Source organism: Amphiura filiformis, unplaced genomic scaffold (genome assembly GCF_039555335.1).
Source record: "Amphiura filiformis unplaced genomic scaffold, Afil_fr2py scaffold_48, whole genome shotgun sequence".
In the NCBI taxonomy this organism is placed as follows: Eukaryota; Metazoa; Echinodermata; class Ophiuroidea; order Amphilepidida; family Amphiuridae; genus Amphiura; species Amphiura filiformis.
In genome coordinates, this window is record NW_027305512.1 from 327,669 (window position 1) to 351,290 (window position 23,622).

At 37.1% G+C, this 23,622-nt stretch overlaps 2 protein-coding genes across 2 annotated transcripts in view; both read right to left on the bottom strand.

Annotated features, from left to right (window-relative positions):
- Positions 1–3,189: 3,189 nt before the first annotated feature.
- On the bottom strand, positions 3,190–20,648 carry LOC140144306 (DNA ligase 1-like). Its single transcript, XM_072166132.1, is given in 18 exon segments — positions 3,190–3,914; positions 4,953–5,045; positions 5,454–5,569; positions 5,572–5,647; positions 6,387–6,539; positions 7,132–7,214; positions 7,623–7,767; positions 8,456–8,734; positions 9,858–10,059; positions 11,390–11,483; positions 12,328–12,419; positions 14,703–14,779; positions 16,145–16,246; positions 16,942–17,006; positions 17,548–17,777; positions 18,609–18,704; positions 19,284–19,437; positions 20,408–20,648. Coding segments are annotated over 18 exon segments (2,385 nt in total). The 3' UTR covers positions 3,190–3,827.
- Positions 20,537–23,622, bottom strand: part of LOC140144305 (uncharacterized) — a 55,714-nt gene continuing 52,628 nt past the window's right edge. Inside the window, exons 3-6 of the mRNA XM_072166131.1 lie at positions 22,901–23,105; positions 22,168–22,276; positions 21,167–21,280; positions 20,537–20,660 (exon numbers count right to left, since the gene is read on the bottom strand). Coding sequence (XP_072022232.1) covers positions 21,171–21,280; positions 22,168–22,276; positions 22,901–23,105 — 424 coding nt within the window. The 3' untranslated portion in view covers positions 20,537–20,660; positions 21,167–21,170. The remainder of the gene's footprint in view (positions 20,661–21,166; positions 21,281–22,167; positions 22,277–22,900; positions 23,106–23,622) is intronic.

Below are 23,622 nucleotides of genomic sequence, written 5' to 3' on the forward strand. Positions count from 1 at the left end.
GCTTTTTTCACTGACAATTCACTTCCAATAAACGCCCCCCTTTTGGAAAAATGCAACGCCCCCGGGGCGTTTATTACAAACAATACGGTACGTAAAAATAATTAACCCCAGTTCCATTTGAAAAAATATACTCCCTCTGTGGAAGATATTTCTTAAATCTTCCACAGGAGTATGGCAGATTTTAAATGAAATATCCATTATCTGTATTTGGCATATACTCATTTTCTTCCATGACACCCTATCTTCATGACACCAACCACCAATAAAATCAATAATATAATATCATTTATAATCAAATAATTTGATTTATTATTACACTAACAAAACATACATGTTGATATATATTACAAGCGAAACAAACAAAAATTCAATCAAAACTGAACTTCCTGTTTCCATGATATGGCAATTTCAGTGTTGCTTAGAACAAGCAAATACAAAGGAAGTCAAATGCTTTAATAATCACATCACTAGGCTATGTGGAATGGCTATTCCAGTTGAAATCCATACACCCTATGGAAGACATGACCTATCTTCCATACAGGGGGTGTAGATTTCAAACAGTCTTCCATTCAGATAATCCCATTTGAAATTTACACTCCCTGTGTGAAAGATTACAGTCATGTCATCCACGGGGGGTATGTGGATTTCAACAGGAATAGCCCATTAATCTGCCACATCTCCTGTATTGAATATGAGATACAGGTATTGGAAAAATGGTGCAAATGGTCTCAGTAACCAATAAACACCAATAAATCCAAGCATCCAACCCAGCTATCATCAACAAATCGATACTACCTTTGATTCTATTCATCTATACATCCAGTAAAAGTATCCAGTTTGAAGTTACATCTTAAATGCAACAAATAAAATATATGCATCAAGTTATATTGCGGTGTAAAAATATCAAGAAAAGCGTTTTTGAAAAATGCCTGTAATACAATTAATGAACAGAGTCAACCACAATGCAGCTGTTTTTACCAAGGTTTGAAACTTTATAAATGTTTTTGAAATTAATTATAATAAATTCAATTTTTTTTTTCATGCCTTGGTTTAAATATGTACATGGAATATTTACAAGCCAAATAATTTTTTTTATGAACCATATCATAAAAGCATGAAATTGCAATTAACAAGCACCTATTGTTTGGTCTTTGTTGTTTCCCTATACCGTAAATGTTCGCCTAATGGCACTATGGGCTCCCTTGACATAACTGGAATTTTAGACACAAACTAAAAGTGCCCTCTCATAACAATCCCACTATCAAATAAGGGCACATAACCTTAATTCGTTGGGAGTTTTAGAGGAGGGAGCTCTCTAACTTATATATGAAATTTACTCCAAGGCAAAGGAGCCCAGGTGCGCCATTAGGCAAATGTTTATGGTATTACACTATGACTTTGTCCTAACTTTGCAATTATGTAATGTGATCAAACAACATGAGTCAGAAATCCCAGAGCGTACCGAGGCCACTGAGCCAAAGGGGTAGAATTTCCAAATAATCTTTTTTAACCTGCTACTAAAATTATTTTACTGGGACCAATCATTGGTCACATCACATACAGAGCTATAAGTTTAATACCATTTAAGCAAAATTGTTTCACATACAGAGCTATAACTTTAATACTATGTTGCACAATGTTACTAGAATTCACCAAAATTAAAATACCCTCTGACAATTAATTTAGCAATAAGTTTGAGCTAAATCCAAACAGTATTGTATGTATAGCCCTGTATGTGAAACACTTTTATCCATTTTCGTATAGAACATTATGTGATGTGACCGATAAAATGAGCACAAAAGCCAGGAGGGACGACTTGCCTCCTCTAGCTGCCCCCACCAGGTTACAATTTACTTTCAGATGTAGACCAGGCAAGGCAAGTAGCCATTGTAGGGAAAACTAAAGCTGTTTGTATCTCTCATCAAACCATTGATTCTAATCTGATTTTGTTTTCAGAAAAAAATTGAGTATTTACCAATTTTATATACATGACTCCTATTCATATTGCTTGATAACATACAAATGTATATTGATTTACAGCACAAATAGAGGGGACTCCACACGTGAATGGAGATCTGCATCAATGTGTACTTGCACTTCACACCAAACAGGTAATGCAATACTCTCATGCGTAGTAAATGCGTAAAAGCCAAACTCTTACTACGTCTTGTAGTGCATTGCATAATGCGTGCTTCAGCTACGTGTAGCATAATGTGCATGTATACGATATGACTGCTTCTAAATATCGCAACACACATACTGTTGCAGCGTGAAATGTATATCCAATGACTACGCATCAAATTTCGGAAGTCCACATTGATGCAAATCTAGCGTCTTGTGTGGAGTTGCCCACAATCAAAACTTCCAAAAGGAACAATATTGATAATTAGTATTAACAAAGAATTCATGGAAAAATATATTAGTAATGTTTATGATGATGGGTGATTGAGTTTCAAAGAGTTGATCAACTTATTCCATCATGCTCCTTTCAAAATAGGCCTTTCGCAAGGCAAACTTAAAAAACCGGGCAAAACAGACGTGTCATTTATCGGTATGACATTTTCGTTATTGACGCTGCCCTATTTTAAGTTTGCACAGAAGAGGCATCTCAGTTCGAAAAGGCCGATTGTCAGTAAATTGCACATATACTCACTCTAAATTGTTCATCAAACTAATCCTGCGCTCCTTATGAAAAGAACCATATGCTGCATTGTATGTACAATCACCAAAAAGATGAAAAACGCATCTAAAAAATTTGGTACGTGCAAGCTTACGGGACTAAAATCAAAGTCACAAAACAGCCTATAAACAAAGTGACGTCATCGCTTTCCACAGGGCCAATGACGTAGCGCTGACATGTACCACGTGACACCTGATCATGTGATATTTCATATTTACGGCACTAAAAGTTGAAGTTGCATTGAAATTGTGTGCTCAGGAAAACTTTTTTTTTTCTGGATTCATAATGGAGTATTAATTACAATTTCAGCCATGCACGTTTAGGTAAGAAGTACAACAACCCGTGTAATTAATATTATGACAAACATGCAGATATTTAAGCTTCTGGAGCCTTGTACTGTTTATTTTTTGCTCTAATTGAAATTACGTAGCACTCGCTTTCTGCATACAGATCAACCCATACCGTACTAGCAGAGCTAAGTACGGTATGGGTTCCTCGTACTATTAGGTGACAGAAAAGCCCAACAATGTTCTACACAGGCCTGACCGACCCACATTTGGAGTTATGGGGATTTTTTTTTTATTATTTGCTACATGCATGTAGAATTGTCCTTAAGAGCAAAGCAACTGAAAATAAAATCCCCCAAACCCAACTTGAAAGGTCCGTCCGTCGTAGAGCAGGGCATTTTTTCCCATCACTTTACCCTGAAGTGGTAAAATCATCTTGTTTTACAATATGGTACGCCACCGACAAGCTTTATCCTGTGAGTATGCACCATTCTCAACATAATCAGAATGACAGGAGTAGCTTATTAGATTCAGAGATGTCACTCAGTTTCACTCAAAAAACCTGGCGAGAAAAACCTGAAATCAGGCTAAAACCTGAAATCAGGCTAAAACCTGAAATCAGGCTAAAACCTGAAAAGTGGCATCTCTGTAGATATAGATTCTAAAGTTGCACTGTCAAATCCATTTTTTGCCAAAGCAAAACAATTTATGATAACTTTTGTTGACCTTTTCCTTGAAACTCTTTAAGATGTTTTTGCATGCACATAAAATGACTGAACTGACTTCATTCAATCAACAAGCTACCTCCATTGCCATGACAACAACTTCCATGACTGTTCTTGGTTGCTATGGTAATAACTCTAGTAGAAGTCCTCTTCGTCTGCAGTAGATTTTTGATTGGCTTTCTGGTTTTTGATTTGGTCTTGATTGTTGTACATATCAGCAACCTGTATGGAAGAAATGGGCAAAATGGGTTCAATTTAATGCTGTGTGCTAGCCATTGGCTTCAACATAGAAAGTCCCAAGTTTTGAGGTATTTACTCAAAATATCAAAAGCTAGCTTAAGAACCACTGAACCAATACTAGGCTTGTTTGTACTAATTTTTAATGCATTTTCATGCCGATTCCAAAAATTTTTAAAGAAAATTTGGAACTTGTTGTCCACAGTGGACACCTGTGTGAATAGAGTTACTACCAATTTCAGAAAAATACAGCACTATTTCTTTAAAATTAAAAAAAATATCATGTTTTGCAAAATGAACGTTAGCTATATCCTAATCCTTTAATTAGTTCTAACTGCCAATGAAAGTCAAATTTTAATATTTTTGCAATTTGAGGGAAAATGGGCCCAAAACAATTGTGCATGTTTCCGTACAATTGTAGTCAAAAAAATCTAAGACTTGGCACAATAAGTCTAAGAGTTTTTAAAAAATCTTGAGAACAGGCTAAAGGTCCGTTCATACTACCACCGCATTTGCGATGCGTTGCTTTGCCGATATATCGATTACTTTTGCCGCAACTCAACGCAACTCGTCGCATTTCCAAGTTAAAATGCATTTAACTTCATTGCGATATCGCATGCAGTAGTTTGCAGTACGATGCAGTGCGACAACGCACCGCATCGCAAAGCAACGCATCGCAAATGCGGTGGTAGTATGAACGGACCTTAAGAGTTAAAAAGTTAAATAGTCAGGGTGGGGTAACTCACAATATTTTGCAAGGACCTGTCACACTGCCAGATTAAATGCTGTTTACAGCGCAATGCAAGCATGACTGTTCTTTTCCCGCGATGATCAGCACAAGTGGTTGACCAGTATGAAAGGTCTTTGCAAAATATTGTAGACAAGGTTTGCCCTAAATTGCAGCCAATCAAAACTGGTACATTTACCTGCCAACATGCACATTTCTGGATAAAAACTTTGCAACTAGTCCGTTGTTGATCGAAACTGCCTGAAAAAGACCAAAGAAACTGGCATTTTGCTTACCTGTGAACCAGATGTTGCTTCTTCTGGCTTTTTGTCATCACGGATACGAAGGAATCTTGGGAACCTAAGTGAGATGCCTTTCTCTCTATCAACCTGGAGACAGAAAAATATTTTGTAATTTGATTGTAAATATGTACTGTATTTACTAAATCAACATATATATTCCATGTTACAATTACAACATGATTTGCTATTTTTAGTGTAATTTATCAACATGTCATACTAGCAATTACTAAGCACCTGTGAAACAGAGAAATCTGCAGCCTTCACATTCCACACCTGCTAAGCGTGAAAGCAATGATCAAGTTTAGGGGTAGGGTTATAATATAAATCAGGGATGTGACTGCACTTTCCTAAAAAACTGAAAATGCATGTGAAATTGGGGAAAAAATACCAAAAATTAAATAACGTTGTGAAAATTTTGACCAAAAAAACCCCTAAATTCAGTTTTAAAACTGAAAATTCTCACACCTGATAAATCTACAAAGTGTTTATACTTACTAAGCCCATAGCTGCCTTATGCACAGGTGACACAGATAAATCCGCTGCCTTCACCTCCCAAACCTGCACAGCATCAAACCAATGATCAGGCTCATGGCTGGAATCATATCGATACGCCTTGGTTTCGCTATGATGTGTTCCTTGAAGAACTTTGTGTGCTGTTCTAACTCGTCATCTTTGAGACCTGTACCAATCTGATGATATAGAGACAATTATTTGTCAGTAATACTGAATTTGGTATACTTTCAATGTGTAAATATACCTTGAATATTGATTGTTAAAATACAGAGTACTTTAAAATCCCCTGTTGACCCAAAGAAGATACCTTACCCTTCCCAGAATCCTTTGCAACATGCTGCATCACCTCACAAGATCACATGGCACTTCTATTGTACAGGTTCCCTTTGTTTTCTTGTTGAGAATAGACTGGCTAAAGATGGGTCGATAGTCACATAAATTATTGCACATCTGAATTATGCTCTGTTCATTGAGGTACTTTTTGTCTCTATATCGACACATTTTACACTCCAAATTAAAGACATGACCTTTATTTTTAACACAGGATGTGAATTCCATACGGGATTACCTGTGGGTGACTCCAAACCCTGTGTGGGAGATTAAGATTATGTTTTCCATTGGGGTGAATGGACTTCAACTGGAATAGCCCAGTTTGTGACTTTATTACCACACATAGTAACAAAAACCAAATAACTTTTGCTACTTATATGATTGAATAAATTATAATTTGGACTTCCTTGAAAATGCATGCAATCAGTGCTGCCAACCTAATGCAACACATCAATGACCTTTGACCTACCTTGCATATTGATTGGAAGTCTTCACTCTTATCATCATACCATGCCAATAGGAATCCTCCATATGTCCCTGCTCTCTTGCCCCTCCCATGGTAACCACCAATGACCTTTGACCTACCTTGCATATTGATTGGAAGTCTTCACTCTCTTCATCATAGCATGCCAATAGGAATCCTCCATATGTCCCTGCTCTCTTGCCCCTGCCATGGTAACCACCAATGACGACCAAATCTAATGTGTCACCTACGCCCTCTAAGTAGTCTTTCTTGAGCTGAAAGCAAACAAATTCAATTCAAAAGTCAGCAGCATGTAGTTTTAATACATTTACCAATTCTAGTGTAAAATATACTACTGTCAACAATAACCTGACTGGCTGTCATTGTGTTTTCCTGTCATTATTTGCGCCATGTACTGTCTCTTAGACTCACAGATATGACGGGTTTTGAATTACTTGATGTTGTGCTGACAAAGGAGTATAAAATGTTCCTTAAAAGTTATAGAATTTATTTAGGAGCGATACAAAACAAAACTGTCTTAAATTTGTGTTTACTAAATGGAAAAAAGCCAAAACATTGTGGGACAGTTTTTGTACGTGTTGAACTCTGACCTATAGGGAAAATTGTTTTTTGTGCATAAAAAATATTGTATATGAGGTTTTAGAAAAAAAAAACCAACATGTTTATCTCACAAATTATTTAATATATTTAAATAATGATAACATTATAACAATAACAAATGAATGAATAATCATTAAAGAAATTCCCCGATAGGTCAGAGTTCAACTTGTCCCAAAGCAGTCCCACAATGCAATAGGAATTTGTAATGCCGATGTTGCTTATGCAAAGGAATATAGTTGATCTCACCTTGAGCCAATTATGAGACCTCCTGGCAATTTCATATGTGGCATCAACATCTAATGTCTTCACCATCAACCCTTCACAGTTACCTGCACACAAGAAAACAATATATCAATTATGAAATGATTGTTCTGTGATGGTGGCAAATGACATACATGTGCATTATTAGTTATTAGGTGAGGTTGGGTGTGTTGTTCCGTATTTGCACATAGTGTGACTTTGCTACTTGGTTAGCCTGTTCAATTTTTTTTGAAAGGCAAAATATAGGTGGTGCTGTTCACTCAAGTAACTGGCAAGTACAAATTTTGAATAATTTTCTTCTAACAAATCAATGAACAAAGAATATATTTATGAAGTATACAAAACAAATTTGAGGGTCTGGTTAAAACTATGGATAAGTACTGATCAAAAGTGCTATGTACAATTGATCTCACCTCGCACCTATAGTTTTAACCAGAAACTCTCATGGCAGTACAATATATTATTCACTGACTTACCCTTGATTGATTCATCTAAGAATTCGGCAATATCTTCTGTGTTAGATGATGTCATAGATTTAGCAAACACAAATTCTCCTTCTATTTCTTTGAAGTTAGCATGAAGCAGTTCTCTCCTTTCCCTCAATGGTTTCCTCACTAATGACTGCAAGAGTAAAGAAAATATGATCCAGATTAATACTATCGTGCTGGCAAAAGGCTTCAACATAAAAAGTTTTGAGATATCTTCTCAAATTATCAAGAGTTATCTTAAGAACCACTGAACCAATACTAGACTCGTTTGTACTCATTTTAATCCATTTTTCATACTGACTCCAAATATGGTCATGAAAATTTACAATTCTGATTTTTTTAAATTACTTGAAATGTTTATGAAGTAATTTTGTAGTATGTGTTCCCTTTACCTGCAAATCCAAGATGGCCGCTATCATCCAACTCGCAATATTGCAACTTGCACTGGGAGTGTGATTTTTTTAATTCGCAATACTGCAAATTGTAGGATGATGTGTTAAACACAAATTCACAAATGTGAGTAAATTTGTGAATGTGTCCAACACCACGAACCAGGACATATGGAGTTTTTTTTCTCCAGATCACATAATCCTGCTACAATAATTGCCAAGGTCATTTGTGTAATTTTGAGAACAAAGTACAAAATCATGTATTGAGCCAATCAGAGTAATGGTAGAGTCAGCAGCATTGAAAAACTTAAAATTGCTAAGAGATCTAAAGGCTCTATTTTGATTGGTTACTCAGATGATTATATCACATGATTAACCAATCAGGGGCATTGTAAGTAAGTCAGAAGTACCCAAGGAGTTAAATATCCTCACCTCACCATTCAAGTAGAGCAAATCAAATGCAAACACACAAACTTGGACCTTGATATCATCCTCATTAGCATCCTTCCTCTTTCTGGTACTCAACACCTGGAATGGTTGGATCTGTTTCTTCTCAAGATCATACGCTACGGACTCCGAGTCGATGACGCAGCTTTTGACGTTGTCTCCTAGACTCTTGGGGATTCTTTTGATGATGTCAGGGTACTTTGTGGTGTTGTTCTCCTGATTACGACTGTAGATTCTTACATCTCCTGAATCAAGTATGTGGATCTGTTGGAAAATAAGAACAGGAACATATGTAAAGTATAAACAGTAGAGGTCCCAATATTGAACCTTGAGGGACACCCAATTACAACTGCAGATTCTAACATCTCCTGAATCAAGTATGAGGATCTGTTATGAAAATAAGAACAAGGAACATGACAAGGCCTCTTTATTCAAGGTATTTACAATGCATTAAAAAAATATTTTCATGCAAACTCATTACAGGGTCAACACCCTATATCAAAGTACCTGGGTACTGACCCAGTAGTACTTTTGGCTTAATCACTTCAAGGATAAATCTCCCTAACATAAGCCTATCAACATAAGCCTATCAATACAGTAAAGTAAGAGGTAAGTTGTGTGCCGGCTAATTTACTTATAAGAAAACACCCGTCTGGGACATGTTGGTGCGCCATCTATTGACTGCAACAACAACAACAACAATCTATTGAGTACTTTGCCGACTCCCTTGATTGATTTCATGGATATATATAGTAAGCTTACTAACAAACTAAAAACAAACCTACCTGTGCTCTCTCTCCATCATACTTGTATTCCACTAGTGAAGGCAATATCTTGGAATCTATTGAGTACTTCACTGACTCCCTTGGTTGGTTTAGCTAACATGGGTTTCAGGGACAGCCCATAGTAAGCTTACTAACAAACAAACAGACCTACCTGTGCCCTCTCGCCATCATACTTGTATTCACTAGTGAAGGCAATATCTTGGAATCTATTGAGTACTTCACTGACTCCCTTGGTTGGTTTAGCTAACATGGGTTTCAGGGACAGCCCATAGTAAGCTTACTAACAAACAAACAGACCTACCTGTGCCCTCTCGCCATCATACTTGTATTCACTAGTGAAGGCAATATCTTGGAATCTATTGAGTACTTCACTGACTCCCTTGGTTGGTTTAGCTAACATGGGTTTCAGGGACAGCCCATAGTAAGCTTACTAACAAACAAACAGACCTACCTGTGCCCTCTCGCCATCATACTTGTATTCACACTAGTGAAGGCAATATCTTGGAATCTATTGAGTACTTCACTGACTCCTTGGTTGGTTTAGCTAACATGGGTTTCAGGGACAGCCCATAGTAAGCTTACTAACAAACAAACAGACCTACCTGTGCCCTCTCGCCATCATACTTGTATTCACTAGTGAAGGCAATATCTTGGAATCTATTTAGTACCTCGCTGACTCCCTTGGTTGGTTTAGCTAACATGGGTTTCAATGGTATGCCTGGTGTCAGCTTACAATGATTGGGTAAATCTTTGAAACCATGTTCTAGTATTGCTGGGATGATCTTACCATAATCTGGCATTTCACTGTAGGAATAACAAAAGATATTTAACTAGAATTACGGTTCGTAATTAAGGTGGCCTCACACCTTTTTTAAATATGCAAATAAGCTCATTAATATTCATAAATATGCAAATAACATGACACAAAACTATGCAGCACATCAGGCCACCATATCCTATCACGATTCACCATACCAAGTTTGAAGTTGATTGGTTACTGCGTTTAAGCTGCACAGCGGATTAATGGTTTTACTTCTGCCCGGACAACCAAATAACCAGACAGGCAGGCATCCATCTTGGCGATAACATAAGCCCCACACATGTGGAAAGCAGAAGACAGGCTCCAAACATTTCCATACATAATGCTACGGGAAATTCACTGTTCTGGATTATCATGGATACGGACATGACTTAACTCAAAAAAATATAATTGGCATCTTTGAAAGCAATGATGTGGTACAAAACATCAAAATTGACTCAATCCTAATGCCCTGAAGACGGATTGGTCAGAGGCACCTATGAGTTGCGTGCCCATGCCTGCTGGGGGGGGGCGGGGGGGTACCCAGCCTGTAGTATTTTCTAGCATGAAGGGTGAGTTAGAGCTACAATCTTGGAAATACTTCCATAAATAAATTCATGCAGAATATGTTATGATCATGTCCAACTAAAGGTAAACAGGAGAATAAATTTTTAAATCCTAACTTACTCTGGAGTTAATTAACAAAAGTGCAGGCTAGTCAGTTTACCCCAAACACACTTGGCACAGGGGGTTGTGCAAAGCTAGCTGTGTGTACCATAAATAAAGTACATATAGAACTTTTTGGTTCATTTTAATACCCCAAACACACTTGGCACAGGGGTTGTGCACAGCTAGCTGTGTGTACCATAAATAAAGTACATATAGAACTTTTTGGTTCATTTTAATACCCCAAACACACTTGGCACAGGGGTTGTGCACAGCTAGCTGTGTGTACCATAAATAAAGTACATATAGAACTTTTGGATTCATTTTAATACCCCAAACACACTTGGCACAGGGGTTGTGCACAGCTAGCTGTGTGTACCATAAATAAAGTACATATTTAACTTTTTGGTTCATTTTAATACCCCAAACACACTTGGCACAGGGGTTGTGCACAGCTAGCTGTGTGTACCATAAATAAAGTACATATAGAACTTTTTGGTTCATTTTAATAACTATTTTCAGATATTTCATATTCCTCTGAAACTTAAGATGTAGGATTATATGGGCAATTAAATGAGCATAGCATGACGAAAAATGCCATAACATAAACAAGGCAGTTCTTGAACCACATCTCTTGTGTTTTGTTAAGTGAGTTCTTCAAATACCCACCAGTATGTGGTCTTCACAATCAGAGCAGCTTCATCCAATGTCTTCTTCCATGAGTCTGACAAGGCTTTACGCTTTGACACAATGTCTTCCTCCTCTGTGTACAACAAATAAACAAAAAAATATAATTGTGAGTTAATGCTCTGCATGCTAGCCATAGGCTTCAACATAAAAAGTTTTGAGATATTTACTTGAGCTATCTTGAGAACCATAGAACCAATACTAGGCTTGTTTGTACTGATTTGTATGTGTTTGTAATGATGATTCCAAATATGGTCATGAAATATCATAATTCTTTAATTAAAATATATATATATATATATAAAATTGAAACTTGTCTGCAGGTCGACACCTGCATGGAGAGAGTTAAAGGTGTAGTGAGTAACTCATCAATCCAAGTTAGGTCAACCGGCTATTCTAGCTGAAATCCAAACACCCCTTTCGGCAGACATGATCTTAATCTCTGACACATTGGGTGGATATTTCAAACAGAATCACCCATTCAGGTAACCCCATTTGAAATTCACACTCCCTGTGTGGAAGATTAAGGTCATTTCTTCCATAGGGGTGTATGGATTTCACTAGGTGTTAACTACATACAGGACTGTGAAATTTTGTGACAATGCTTTTCAACAAGACACAAATTGTGCCTGTACTAAAAAGTGTTGTTACAAGATATCACATTCTACAACCCTCTGAAGCTATAATCTATGACAGAATTAAAAAGACTAGTTTGCGTCTGACATCACTGTCAATCAAACTCCCTTTGACCCTTGACCTTCAAGACAACTCGTAAATACTTCTGAATTTGATTGACAGGTGATATCAGATTCAAACTAGTCATTAATTCTACAGACTGCTGAACTAAAGTCAGAGCAAACCTAACTCTGGTTTAGGTGTTCTGAGTGGTATTTTGATATCCAAGTTAACTCAGTGCTTACCTTGATTAGGTGTTGTGAGTGCCACTGCATGACCTAGTGATACTAATACAGACTGCTCGGCTAAACCAATGCGTAGCTTGCCACTGAGTGACCTGCAATTGAAAATAAAGGCAAATCAGAACAACTTGAATAGTAATTGCCACCCCAACATTAATCCAAACCAGGGGTTTAGCCAAGATCCAAAAACTGCCCATTTTGTCCACAGATCCAATGGCTTTTCCGGAAAAAAAAGAAAATAAATATTCAAGCTGCCAGTGAGTGCCACACCACATGACAAATTGGACTATTCCATTTAATCTCCACACTCCCTATGTAAAAGATTTTTTACATATCTTCCACAGGGGGATGTAAATTTGAAACTTATTTAGCACATTAACCAACTCTATTTGAAACTCACCCTCCCTCTGTGGAAAATTCAGGTTGAATCTGTCTCAGAGAGTGTATGACATTCAAATGGAGCTGCCTAATGTGTTTGTTCCATTTATAATTCATAGTCCCCCTGTGGAAGATATTTCCAAAATCTTCCACAGGGGTAGTCGGCAAAAGCTAAGAATTGTGAGTAAATTTTAAACTGGATTTGGCTAACATAATTCATTCCTGCATTCATTTTTAATTACACTATAAATGGCAGCCTGAGTATTTTGGGGCTTCCAAGTCTGCGATTATCTGTGCAAAAGACCGGTAGACTTGGGTTGAAAGGTTGTGGTCATCATCAATTGTGTCACAGCATTTTGGACCAAATTGTCATCTGGTATTAACAATGGGCTATTCCAGCTGAAATCCATACACCCTCTAAGTAAGACATGACCTTAATCTCCCTCAGAGTGAGTGTGAATTTCACATGGTGTTACCTGAATGGGTGACTCCTTTTGAAATCTATGCCCCCTTTGTGAAAGATTCATAACCTCATTAATATACGCAGCAAGTGCGATCCAATCAAAAGTGATTGATTGCCTGACCACACACTTATTGCAGGGTCATTAATAACTCACAATGTCTCCTGGAACACTGTGTTCGTAACAGATACGCACTACAATGACTTCTGGTTTTCCAATATTTTGTGATTTTGATTTGAAATGGTCTAGTGAATTTGAGTTAGAGAATAAAGGTATTGGTTTAGGCCCTGGAGTGCATCTATCGTCTCATATAACATGGGCGACATCATTATTTTAAGTAAAACAACGAGGCAAAGCCGAGTTGTTTTACGCCAAACATAATGATATCGCATTTTATATGAGACGATAGATGCACAACAGCGGCTAAAAACAATACCTTTATTCTCATTCTTAAACACTTCAATTCAAATAGAAATATCATAAGTATATTACAAATTTTAATCAAATTAAATCCTACATTTTATAAGGAACTACCTAGGGCTTAAAATTGATCAGTCCTGTTGTTGCTATGCGCCTGCCGATTGGTTCAAATAGCGAGCACGCATATCGCGTTGATGCACAAGCGCTGACCCGTGTGATATCGTGTCATATCACACGGGTAAGAACCAATGGGATTGCAGGAACGTTCTCAAGTGTTTAAGAATTAATCCTACACCTAACCCTACACTCTAATGACGGCCTATTCATTTTTTTGAATAGAAAGTCTATTCATTTTTTTAAAAATAGAAACTCGTCAATTTGAATAGATCCCTTATCATTTTTAAATCGAATCATACCGTTTGATGCGATTTAGTATCAACATCGCAGAAAACTTTGAATCGACACACTCCTCAAAATGACGTCAACGATAATGAGGGATTTCATTGGTCAAAAGTATGCACGCTGCTGTATCCGGGGTCTTTTGCTTCTTGGTCGGCCGCCATTACACATTTGTACAGTACGGTGGGGACATAGGCACTGGTAAGAAAGTGTTTGGGGGATCTTCTCTAAATCCTAAATATTATACTCAGTTGAAATAATAGGAAACAAAACCATGGATGAAGAAAACAGGGCAAACGCTATTTAACCACAGATTTTATATTTTCAAGCAAATACCTTTTCTGCTATCGCCTTTCAAGACAGTAATTTTATGTTGTCAAACACACTTGATGGCTATTCAACACCACGGTGATGAATCGTAGTGTTCCTCTCTTAGCGCGAAGCGGACAAAGATGATGCATCTCCAGGCATATTTCCCTAAATTTGTTCCCTTTTGACTAGAGTCAAATAGATTCTTATCAACTGTAACTAGTAAACTATTTATTTTCTGACAAGTGACCTCTTCATTTTTGAATAGAATTTGGGATCATTTATTTGAATAGAATTTTCTATTCATTTTGAATAGATTCTCGGAAGTGCCCGGCGTACATGTTTACCTATTCAAATTTGAATAGATTCTATTCATTTTTGAATAGGTATTTTTTAGAGTGTAAAACCTACCTGACAATAAATTTGGGTTCACATCCTCTGCATGCAACCAACATGGCTTTCACTTTGTCTTTTTTCTTAGATTGACACTGCAAAAACAGGAAAAAACATTTATGGATAGTGCAAGCTTTCAAGACTTTAGGTACTATATTAATGTCAGGGATGTAAGTAGAAATAATGATGAAAATCTGGAAAAAATCAGGAAAAAGCATGTGAATTTGGGCTAATAAGGTCCCCAAATGGACTGCAAATAAACAAAGGCAGATATGTCATAATTGGAACCAACAGCCAATAGCTGCATCTTTTAGCTCGAATTTAAGACCTCATTCGTTGACATTGTTCAAGAAATAAAGACACAATGATCCAAAAACCCAAGGAAGATGCCAATTTAAAAGTTGCAGTTTGCCACATTGCATGCCCTATTGATTTGTACACAAAGCGTTCGTGAACAAAGAGAACTAGCGCTGTGCTTTCATTGATTAGCACGAAAAACTAGCGTCGTGCTTTCATTGATTAGAACAAAAAAGTGCAACTTTTTATTTCGTATCTTCATTAGGTTTTGGCTTACCGTTTCTTTAATTCTCAACCAATTTCAACAAATAAGAACTTAAATCAGAGCTAAAGAGTACAGGCATCGGCTCCTTGTTTTAATTTTGACACATTTGTCTTTATTTAGGATATACAGGGGTGAACACAACTGCTCCCGTAATTCTTTTGCTTACTGTATTTCATACACGAGAAGAAAAAAAAAAATGTGATTTATGCTGTTTTTATAATAAATTATTACCAAAAATGTTGAAAAATAAAATCAATCCTATGTGACGCGAAACACTGCGCGTAGTACACAGAGTGCACATTATACACAATGCACTTCTCATACTTTTCTAACAGCTTTTCTGATTGGCTGCTTTGATATAGGAGTGTATGAATTGGCAAGCAACAATAAAATTGGAACAAAACAACAAAATTGAGGGGAGCACTGAAAGCACACAAGAGTGCTGCCACCACATGGTGCAGTGATCTCAACTCATCAGAACTCTACACACACGAAGCAGAAAATAAAACTTGTTACAGGTGAGATAAGAGTCTCTGATATCCGATGAAATTGCACTCCATAATGCTAAGACAGTTTTTGTAAGCATCCATTTTAGGAGTGCCGGATTGTTTGAAAGTTTCATGTCTAGTACGATCAAATAAAATTTTTTGCTACCATCTTGGATTTCAAAATGGCTGTCATTTTCACCATAGAAACGTGCAAAGCAAATCTATGGGTTTTGTTTAGACTACTAGGCAATCCAGAAAGCTCCTGCCTGAGAATATTGACATTTAGAGGGTAAATTTTTACTGCACAAAATAATACCAACCCTAATTTTTTTAATTGCTTGACCATCCCAACAAATTTGTAATTTGAACTTATGAAGTCCAAAGATCGTAATAAAAACTCATTTACTCACTGAATGTCCCGTCAATGCAGCGATTTCCCTGAGGTTAGTAAACACCTTGGCAACGGTCAACTTGGGCGGTGCAAACATGGTGCGCTGGTTACAACGGCTTGTCTGAAGAAAAAAAACCACATATTTCATAATTTGTAAATTATAATGTTGCTACTTTGGGGCAATTTTCACTTTGCAACACTGACATATTAAATTATAATTATTCAAACAAAATTTAGATTTGGATTTTACTAATGGCTATTAAATTATACTAATGATAATATTGCAATGCATAATATGGCGTGCATTTTTTCCTGCTCCAATGAACACTTTAATAAAGGGCTCTGCTCTTCTCCATGATTTGCTCATCAAAATTGCGGCTGCCAGTATGATTTAGTATGATTTAGTATGATTTAGAAGATGTAGAATATTTGATCAACATATCTTCATTATTTAATCTATTCTAATTCTTTTTCCAGTAATGTTACAAGTTCTAACAAATGTTTGAAGACATAAACTTATATTATAGGCCTATATATAATATAAACTATATTTCCAGCAGACATTCTACATAACATATTATCGATTTTACGTCATCAATCATTCGTTAGAACTTAAACATTACTAAGACATGTTACATCAAACTTTTTACTTTGAATACTAGGTGTCTGTAGCGGCCCTTACTCCAGCAGGCAAAATAGTAAATATATTTATGACCAAGTGACACACTTTTAACCAATGAATAAATAAGACATACTAATGAAATAAACAATACTGCAATTTTACTATAGAAGGAGGACATAAACTATGACACTTACTACAGCTACAGTCCCTATGTCTCCTTTCTCAGCAACATCTGCCTTTATCTTCTCCATGCTACGACCTAAATATGTTAAAATATAATTTAGTATTACAGCAGGTACTCAAAACAAATGGAGTTCAATTTCAGGGATGTGTTCGCAAGCCGTAGCACCCATCTCTCTTGTAATCAGACAATTCCTCTGTTACTTCAGTTTACCTTACCAGCATGACCAGGTACCCCATTAGCACACCTGGTTGGAGAGAGGCAATAAAGGTAAAAGCATTGCCTATGTGCATGCATCAAAAGCCCAAAGCTGGCAATATTCTATTCCAATTTAAATCCATACACCTGTTATGGACGACACAACCTTAATCTTTCACACACACAGAATGTGATTTAAAAACTACCTGAATGGATGAAAAACTTGCGCTCATATCATGTCGGACTCAGAAAATATTCTCACATGACTTTGGTTGTGTGATATAGTGTGACAGACTATCGGCATTCTAAAAATATGTGTGTATTAATAACAAACATGATGAAAAGGTCAATTTTTTACCACACAGTTTTCTCAGTGGTCAACCCAGAAAGTTGATGAATGAGGGTGTCATTCCACACTTACCAGTAGCCTGTGATACAGCTTTCATTAAATGCGTCTCACCCATCCCTAATTCCATTCCTTCATAGGCCGGGGCAAGTTTATTCAGACACAGGTACACACATCGCTGTAAGTCATCAGGACTTAATGCTATGACTGATCGTAAAAAGTCTGTGAGAATTTCCATGATTTTAAGACGACTTGATATTTCCTCTATACATTCCAATGTGCGTGCTAATGCTAGGTAAGGCACTCTGAAAAAAGAACAAAAGGGAAACACTGGGACATTATTTTCCAAATGTGTTGTTACAATAAAATAAAATAAAATTTAATGTGTAAATTTTTGTGTAAAGCGGAAAAATCCATCGCCTCTTCAAAAGACTCCTCAACAAAATGGGAGTTTGGACATCCGCATTGCAAGCCAATGTGTGGTCTTGAGGCACAGACTGCATGTGGTTATGATTTGTTAGGAATGACAAGTGTTATGACCGGCAGACATCGGCTGTGAAGGAGACTAGCTAATTCGACCCAACTCAATGATTATGATAACTAGTATGGTGACAGCCAAACAGATTTTTAATCAGATCCAACAATCAAAAATCCCATTATTGAAGGGGACAATAAGCTTCTATCTCTATAGAATTATTCTAGGTCCCTCATGTTAGCTTGGTACTTGCCAGCCAACTAGCAACAATGAGAGAAACTAAACCACATGACTTGGAAGATGTTTTGGAGTGTGTCTGCCACTTGAGATGAAGCATTCCTAGTTGTATGTAAAAAGAGACACGTGTATCTAGATGGGCTAGCCGAAGTTTTTCATGGTGTAGGGTGGTGTAATAATCAGGGATGTAAGAAGCTGTTGAAAAAAACACCCTGAAACAGTGTTGGCGAAGCAAGTAAGCCTAAGACTTGATCGGAGAACTATCTTTTTAGCGAACGCTACGGATCAGGAAAAAGGCTATGAGGGTATCACCCCCTAAGAAATAGTTTTTGCTCTTTTTATAATATTTCCGGATCCGTGAAAAAAAACACCGAAATCCATAAAAAAAACCAGAAAACGTACATCCCTATAAATTATGACTTACTTTTCTCCTTTCTTCCAGCATGCATCGTTGATAGGATGATATGATGATGTCCCAGGTTGGTAGGAACTCTCTGTGGCTTTACCCATCTGAGCAAAACTAAACAGTAAAGAAATACACACACATTATAGAAATATAGAGTAATACAGTATCCTTCACACCCACATAATGCAGTAAGACAACAAATAATGCAGAAGATATCCGTTACACTTCCCATCATGCATTTCTTCTATTTCAATTTTCTGTATTGATTTGTACAACATGGGTCGATAGTACCTCAATGAACAGAGCACATCCAGATCTGGCAAAATGTGTTTATTTCTAGACTGTATTTAGCCAGTCTGTTCTCAAAATGAAAACAAAGGGAACCTGTACAAAGTAATGAGAGTATCATTCAAACCGTCTCAAAAGTTAGGTCTTAGTAGTAGGAAACTTTCTTTTCTGAAGGCCTCATGTCAACAATGCCTAGAAAAGTTGCTGTTTACCTTGTAAAAGTACTATTATTTTTCACCATTTTTTGTGATTCCTTTTCTCAAGATGGCACCAGATAAATCAATTTTCCTTTTATGCGCTATTAACTAATCAATGGTCGTGCGGAGTTTGACTGACAGTGATGTCAGATGCAAATTAGTCTTTAATTCTGTCTCAGACTATATCCCATTCCTTTTTCAGACTTACCTGAATCCTGTCTTTTTGGGTTTACTTTCTGTCTCTTTCTTTTCCTCTTTTACTTTCTCCTCCTCTTCCTTTTCTTTTTCTTTCTTCTCTTCCTTGACTTCCTTTTTCACGTTAGGTGATTCCGCCTTCTTCGATTCATCTTTCTCTTTTGTTTCTTCATTAAATAAAATTTAAAAAATTGAGGTTAAAGCAAATTACAACTAATCTTTACATATGGGCACATAAATATATTTTCTGCCACTTTGCAAAGTTTGATTATGGTTAATATTCGCAGCCACTTGTTAAAGACATCATGTATGAGCTTTAAATATGAATTTTTTTTTTCAAACCTAGTTTTTTGCTATATTTGTAATGTTTATACATGTCCCAACTTTACATCCAAATGGAATAAGCCAAATTTGTCGTGTTTGTAGGGAAACAGCAATTTTGACATAGAAGTGGTATTATAACATTAAGTCCTCCGTATAACTCCATGTTAAACAGCCAAAATAGCCAGTTTTCATGGTACTTGGGCCAGACTTCCCTGTATAAGCCAGTCACATTAAAATGATTAATTTGAATAAAACTGGAATTTTATGGTTCTCTACGCAAAGCTTAGCCGCAAATACCCCCACCTTCACACGCATCATTTTAACCAGAGCGATTTCATTTGGAGCTGGGGGAAAAGAAAAAAAGAAATCCAATTAAAAAAAAAATGCAAATGAGCAACCAAATTTGCACATTTTTGTGCCAAATCCTACTACAATTTGAAAACCGCCAATTGCCACCCCTATATCAAATCACATCACTATACACCTTACCAATTCCAAGAAATCAGAGAGTTATATCATGTAATAAGCCAATCAAAGACATAGTAAGAATGGCAGTAGGGTTTACAAAAAAATATAGAAGCACTATTTTGATTGGTTACTTAGCGAGTTAGAGAGTTATATCATGTAATAAGCCAATCAGAGACATAGTAAGAATGGCAGTATGGTTTACAAAAAATATAGAAGCACTATTTTGATTGGTTACTCAGAGGGCTATATCATGTTATATCATGTACTGAGCCAATCAGAGACCCTGTACAATGCACTATGCCAGTTACCTTGTGATCTATGTGGACAAACATTAAAGATATTTACCTTTCTTCTTGTCTTTCTTCTCTTTCTTTGTGTCTGGCGTCTTGTCTTTCTTCTCTTTCTCTGCGTCTGGTGTCTTCACCTTTCTCTTTGGACTCTCCTTCTTTTCCTTCTTAGATTTGGAGCTTTCTTTCTTCTTTTCTTTTTCCTTCTTCTCTTTAGGACTTTTCTCTTCTTCCTTCTCCTTGATCTTTTCTTCCTTCACCTTGTAACTTCCTTTCTTTGGAGTCTCATCTGTATCCATCTTGTCCTCTTTCTAAAGAGCAACATATAAATACATGAGTTAAATGCTCTGTGTGTTGGCCATAGCCTTCAACATACAAATTCCAAGCTATTTTAAAAGCCTCTGAACCAATACTAGTTGTTTGTACTCATTTTAATGCATCTTTCATGCCAATTCCAAATGGTCATAGAAATGTACAATTCTGAAATTTGTGAATTAAAATAAAAAGTTGAACCTTCAAGTTGTTTGCAGTCGACACTTGTGTGGAGAGAGTTAAATATGTTGACAAGAGGCAGTCTTCACTCAGTGAACGACTCTTTTCGGAGCCACCAAACCTTTTACATTAATTAGCAGATAGCTGCGGTCTGCTTCTTCTAGGCTGACCGTGGGCAGTCTTCAGTGAACGGCTCTTTTCAGAGCCACCAAACCATTAACATCAGCAACCTGTACAAAGATGGTCAATCAACCATATCTGCAATATAAGCTCATATTGTTGTGAAGCCGGTAATCATCATCCCTATGTTATTAATTAACCTCACCTCATCAGCACTCATGTCTTCTGTTTTTATTTTCTTTTGCATCATGTCCTGATTCTTTCTCAGAAGTTGGAGACTGGATCTCATCTGGTTTTCTCTTCCTCATGTGTTTACGTGCTGCAATAAAACCAGACAAATTACAAATGATTAGGTTTGACTTAACCTTCTCCACACGGGTGTCGTCTGCAGGCGACAAGTTCCAAATTTTCTTGAAAAATTCAAAAATTTCAGAATTATACAAATTACATTCCACCCCTGGTTGCTATGGTGATTGAAATGAACCTTGGTATTTGTCAAAATGGTCCATATTTTGTGACTAAAATAAACAGTACAGAATATTTTTAAGGGAAGATGCTGAAAGGTTAATGACATACTACAAGGTTTATGTGAATCAAGAAAGGTAATTCCCTTATTTCACTATTCCAGTTGAAATCCATACTCCTCCTATGGAAGACATAATTGTCCACACAGGAGGTTTTGATTTCAAATGGAGTCACCCATTCAGGTAATCCCATTTGAAATTCAAACTCCATGTGTGGTAGATTAACCCTAACCCTCCTAAATACTACAAAATACTACTTGATATATGGGCTGTTCGTGCATGCATCCCACGTGGTGTGATGACGCAATCGCCCCTAAGTGATATATAAACGCACGGTTTCGCTGGCCAGCCGAAGCCCAAGACCCGTGGCAAAGTGTCGCCGACCGAGTGCTTGGCATGCGAGGGGTCTCGGTTCGAATCCCATCCAGAGCAAACAACTTCTTTCCTTCTTTTCTCTCTTTATTCTTTCCTTCTTTCCCTTCCCGTCGCCAAAAAGCCCTTAGGCGGTTAGGGTTAAGGTCATGGCTTCCATAGGGGGTGTATGGATTTCCACTGGGATAACCCATTTTGGAGCAGATGATACTGAATGGGTGATTCCATTTGCAATCCTTACTCCCTGCATGGAAGATTATAGTCATGTCTTCCATAGGGGGAGTGAGGATTTCAACTGGAATAGCCATACCTGTTGTTCTCTTAGGGATGCCACTTGGAGAAGTTGTCTCTGGTGATGATGTAGAAGGCTGACTGCCATCTCCATCTGGTTTGGTAGGAGTCTTCCCTTTGTCATCAACCTGGGATCAAAGAGCAAGATATACCAACTTGATAATGGGAAAATACATAAATTGTACAGGAGGAACAGGCAAGGAGCTATAAACAGAGATGAGGGAGTCTACAATCTCAGTCAAGTTTTTGATACACTGCTTGAGACTGCAACTAAGGCTAACATCAATACCAGAAGCATAAACTAAACAGATACAAACTATTCACCAACAGCCAAAGTCCCTGTGCTTTGTACGCTGTGAATTCTTGCATATTCATGAGGGCCAAATGCTCGATCATGCATGTCTAACAATCACACCGGCCTTTGCGTGAGACAGAGATTCAATCAAAAAAAGGAAAAGCACCAAAAATTAATGAATCTCCTATACTTTGGTAAGACCGAAAAAATATGGGGTATGTGCATAGCAGTTTCATCTGTCACAGTTCATGAAATGATCAGCCCTCATTGTTGGTGATGCTGAGACTTGGGCTGTTTATAGTTTCTGTATCTCTTTAATTTATGACCAGAAGTGACATAACTTCCCACCAGTCAGCTGTTGCATCATAATATAACCAGATTTGAGATAGTGATTCACAGACAAAACTGCCAGCCAAAATAGTAATTTTTTAGCTTGGGTTTTTCAAATAAAACTTACTTCCATGTCTTCTTCTTTCTTCTTTTTGTCCTTTTTCTCAGGTGTTTCCTTCTCTCCATTTTGTTGAGATGGCGACTGTTGGCTGGTGGCGTTTTCTTCCTCTTCATCATCACTGTCCAAAATTCTTCTGGATTTTTTGCGAGTTTGGTCTGATTTGGGGCTTTCTGTGCAATCATTCTTGGTCTTCAAAGGAGATCTCTCAAGACTGAAAAGAGAAGAGTTTTTAATGAAAATCTTTATGCAATTTTATTGGTTCCTGGTGTTAAATATTATCACAATACACATCAGCTCCAGAGCAGCATAGTGCTCCAGTAGCGCTATGTGTTGACAAAATCTAAATTTTGGAAGTATAATAACACGGTGTACATTTTTATTCCGACTACCTATCTGCCTACAACTGAGAATACACGAATAAAAAGCCTAACAAAAATACTATGGCCAAAAATATCTTTGCTATCAGTAAGCCTACATAGACCTTTGACTTCCAGACTGCACTTGTTTACTGGTCAACAAACAGGGATAAGGGATACTTATCTCTTACCCTTCCCAGAATCCATTGCAGCATGATGCATCACCTTGTTATAGCCAATGGACACTTATTACTTTGCACAGGTTCCCTTTTGTTTTCATGTTGACAATAGACTGGTTAAACATTGGAAGATAGTCATGAAATAAACACACTTTGCAAGCACTTGATGTGCTCTGATCATGAGGTACCTTTG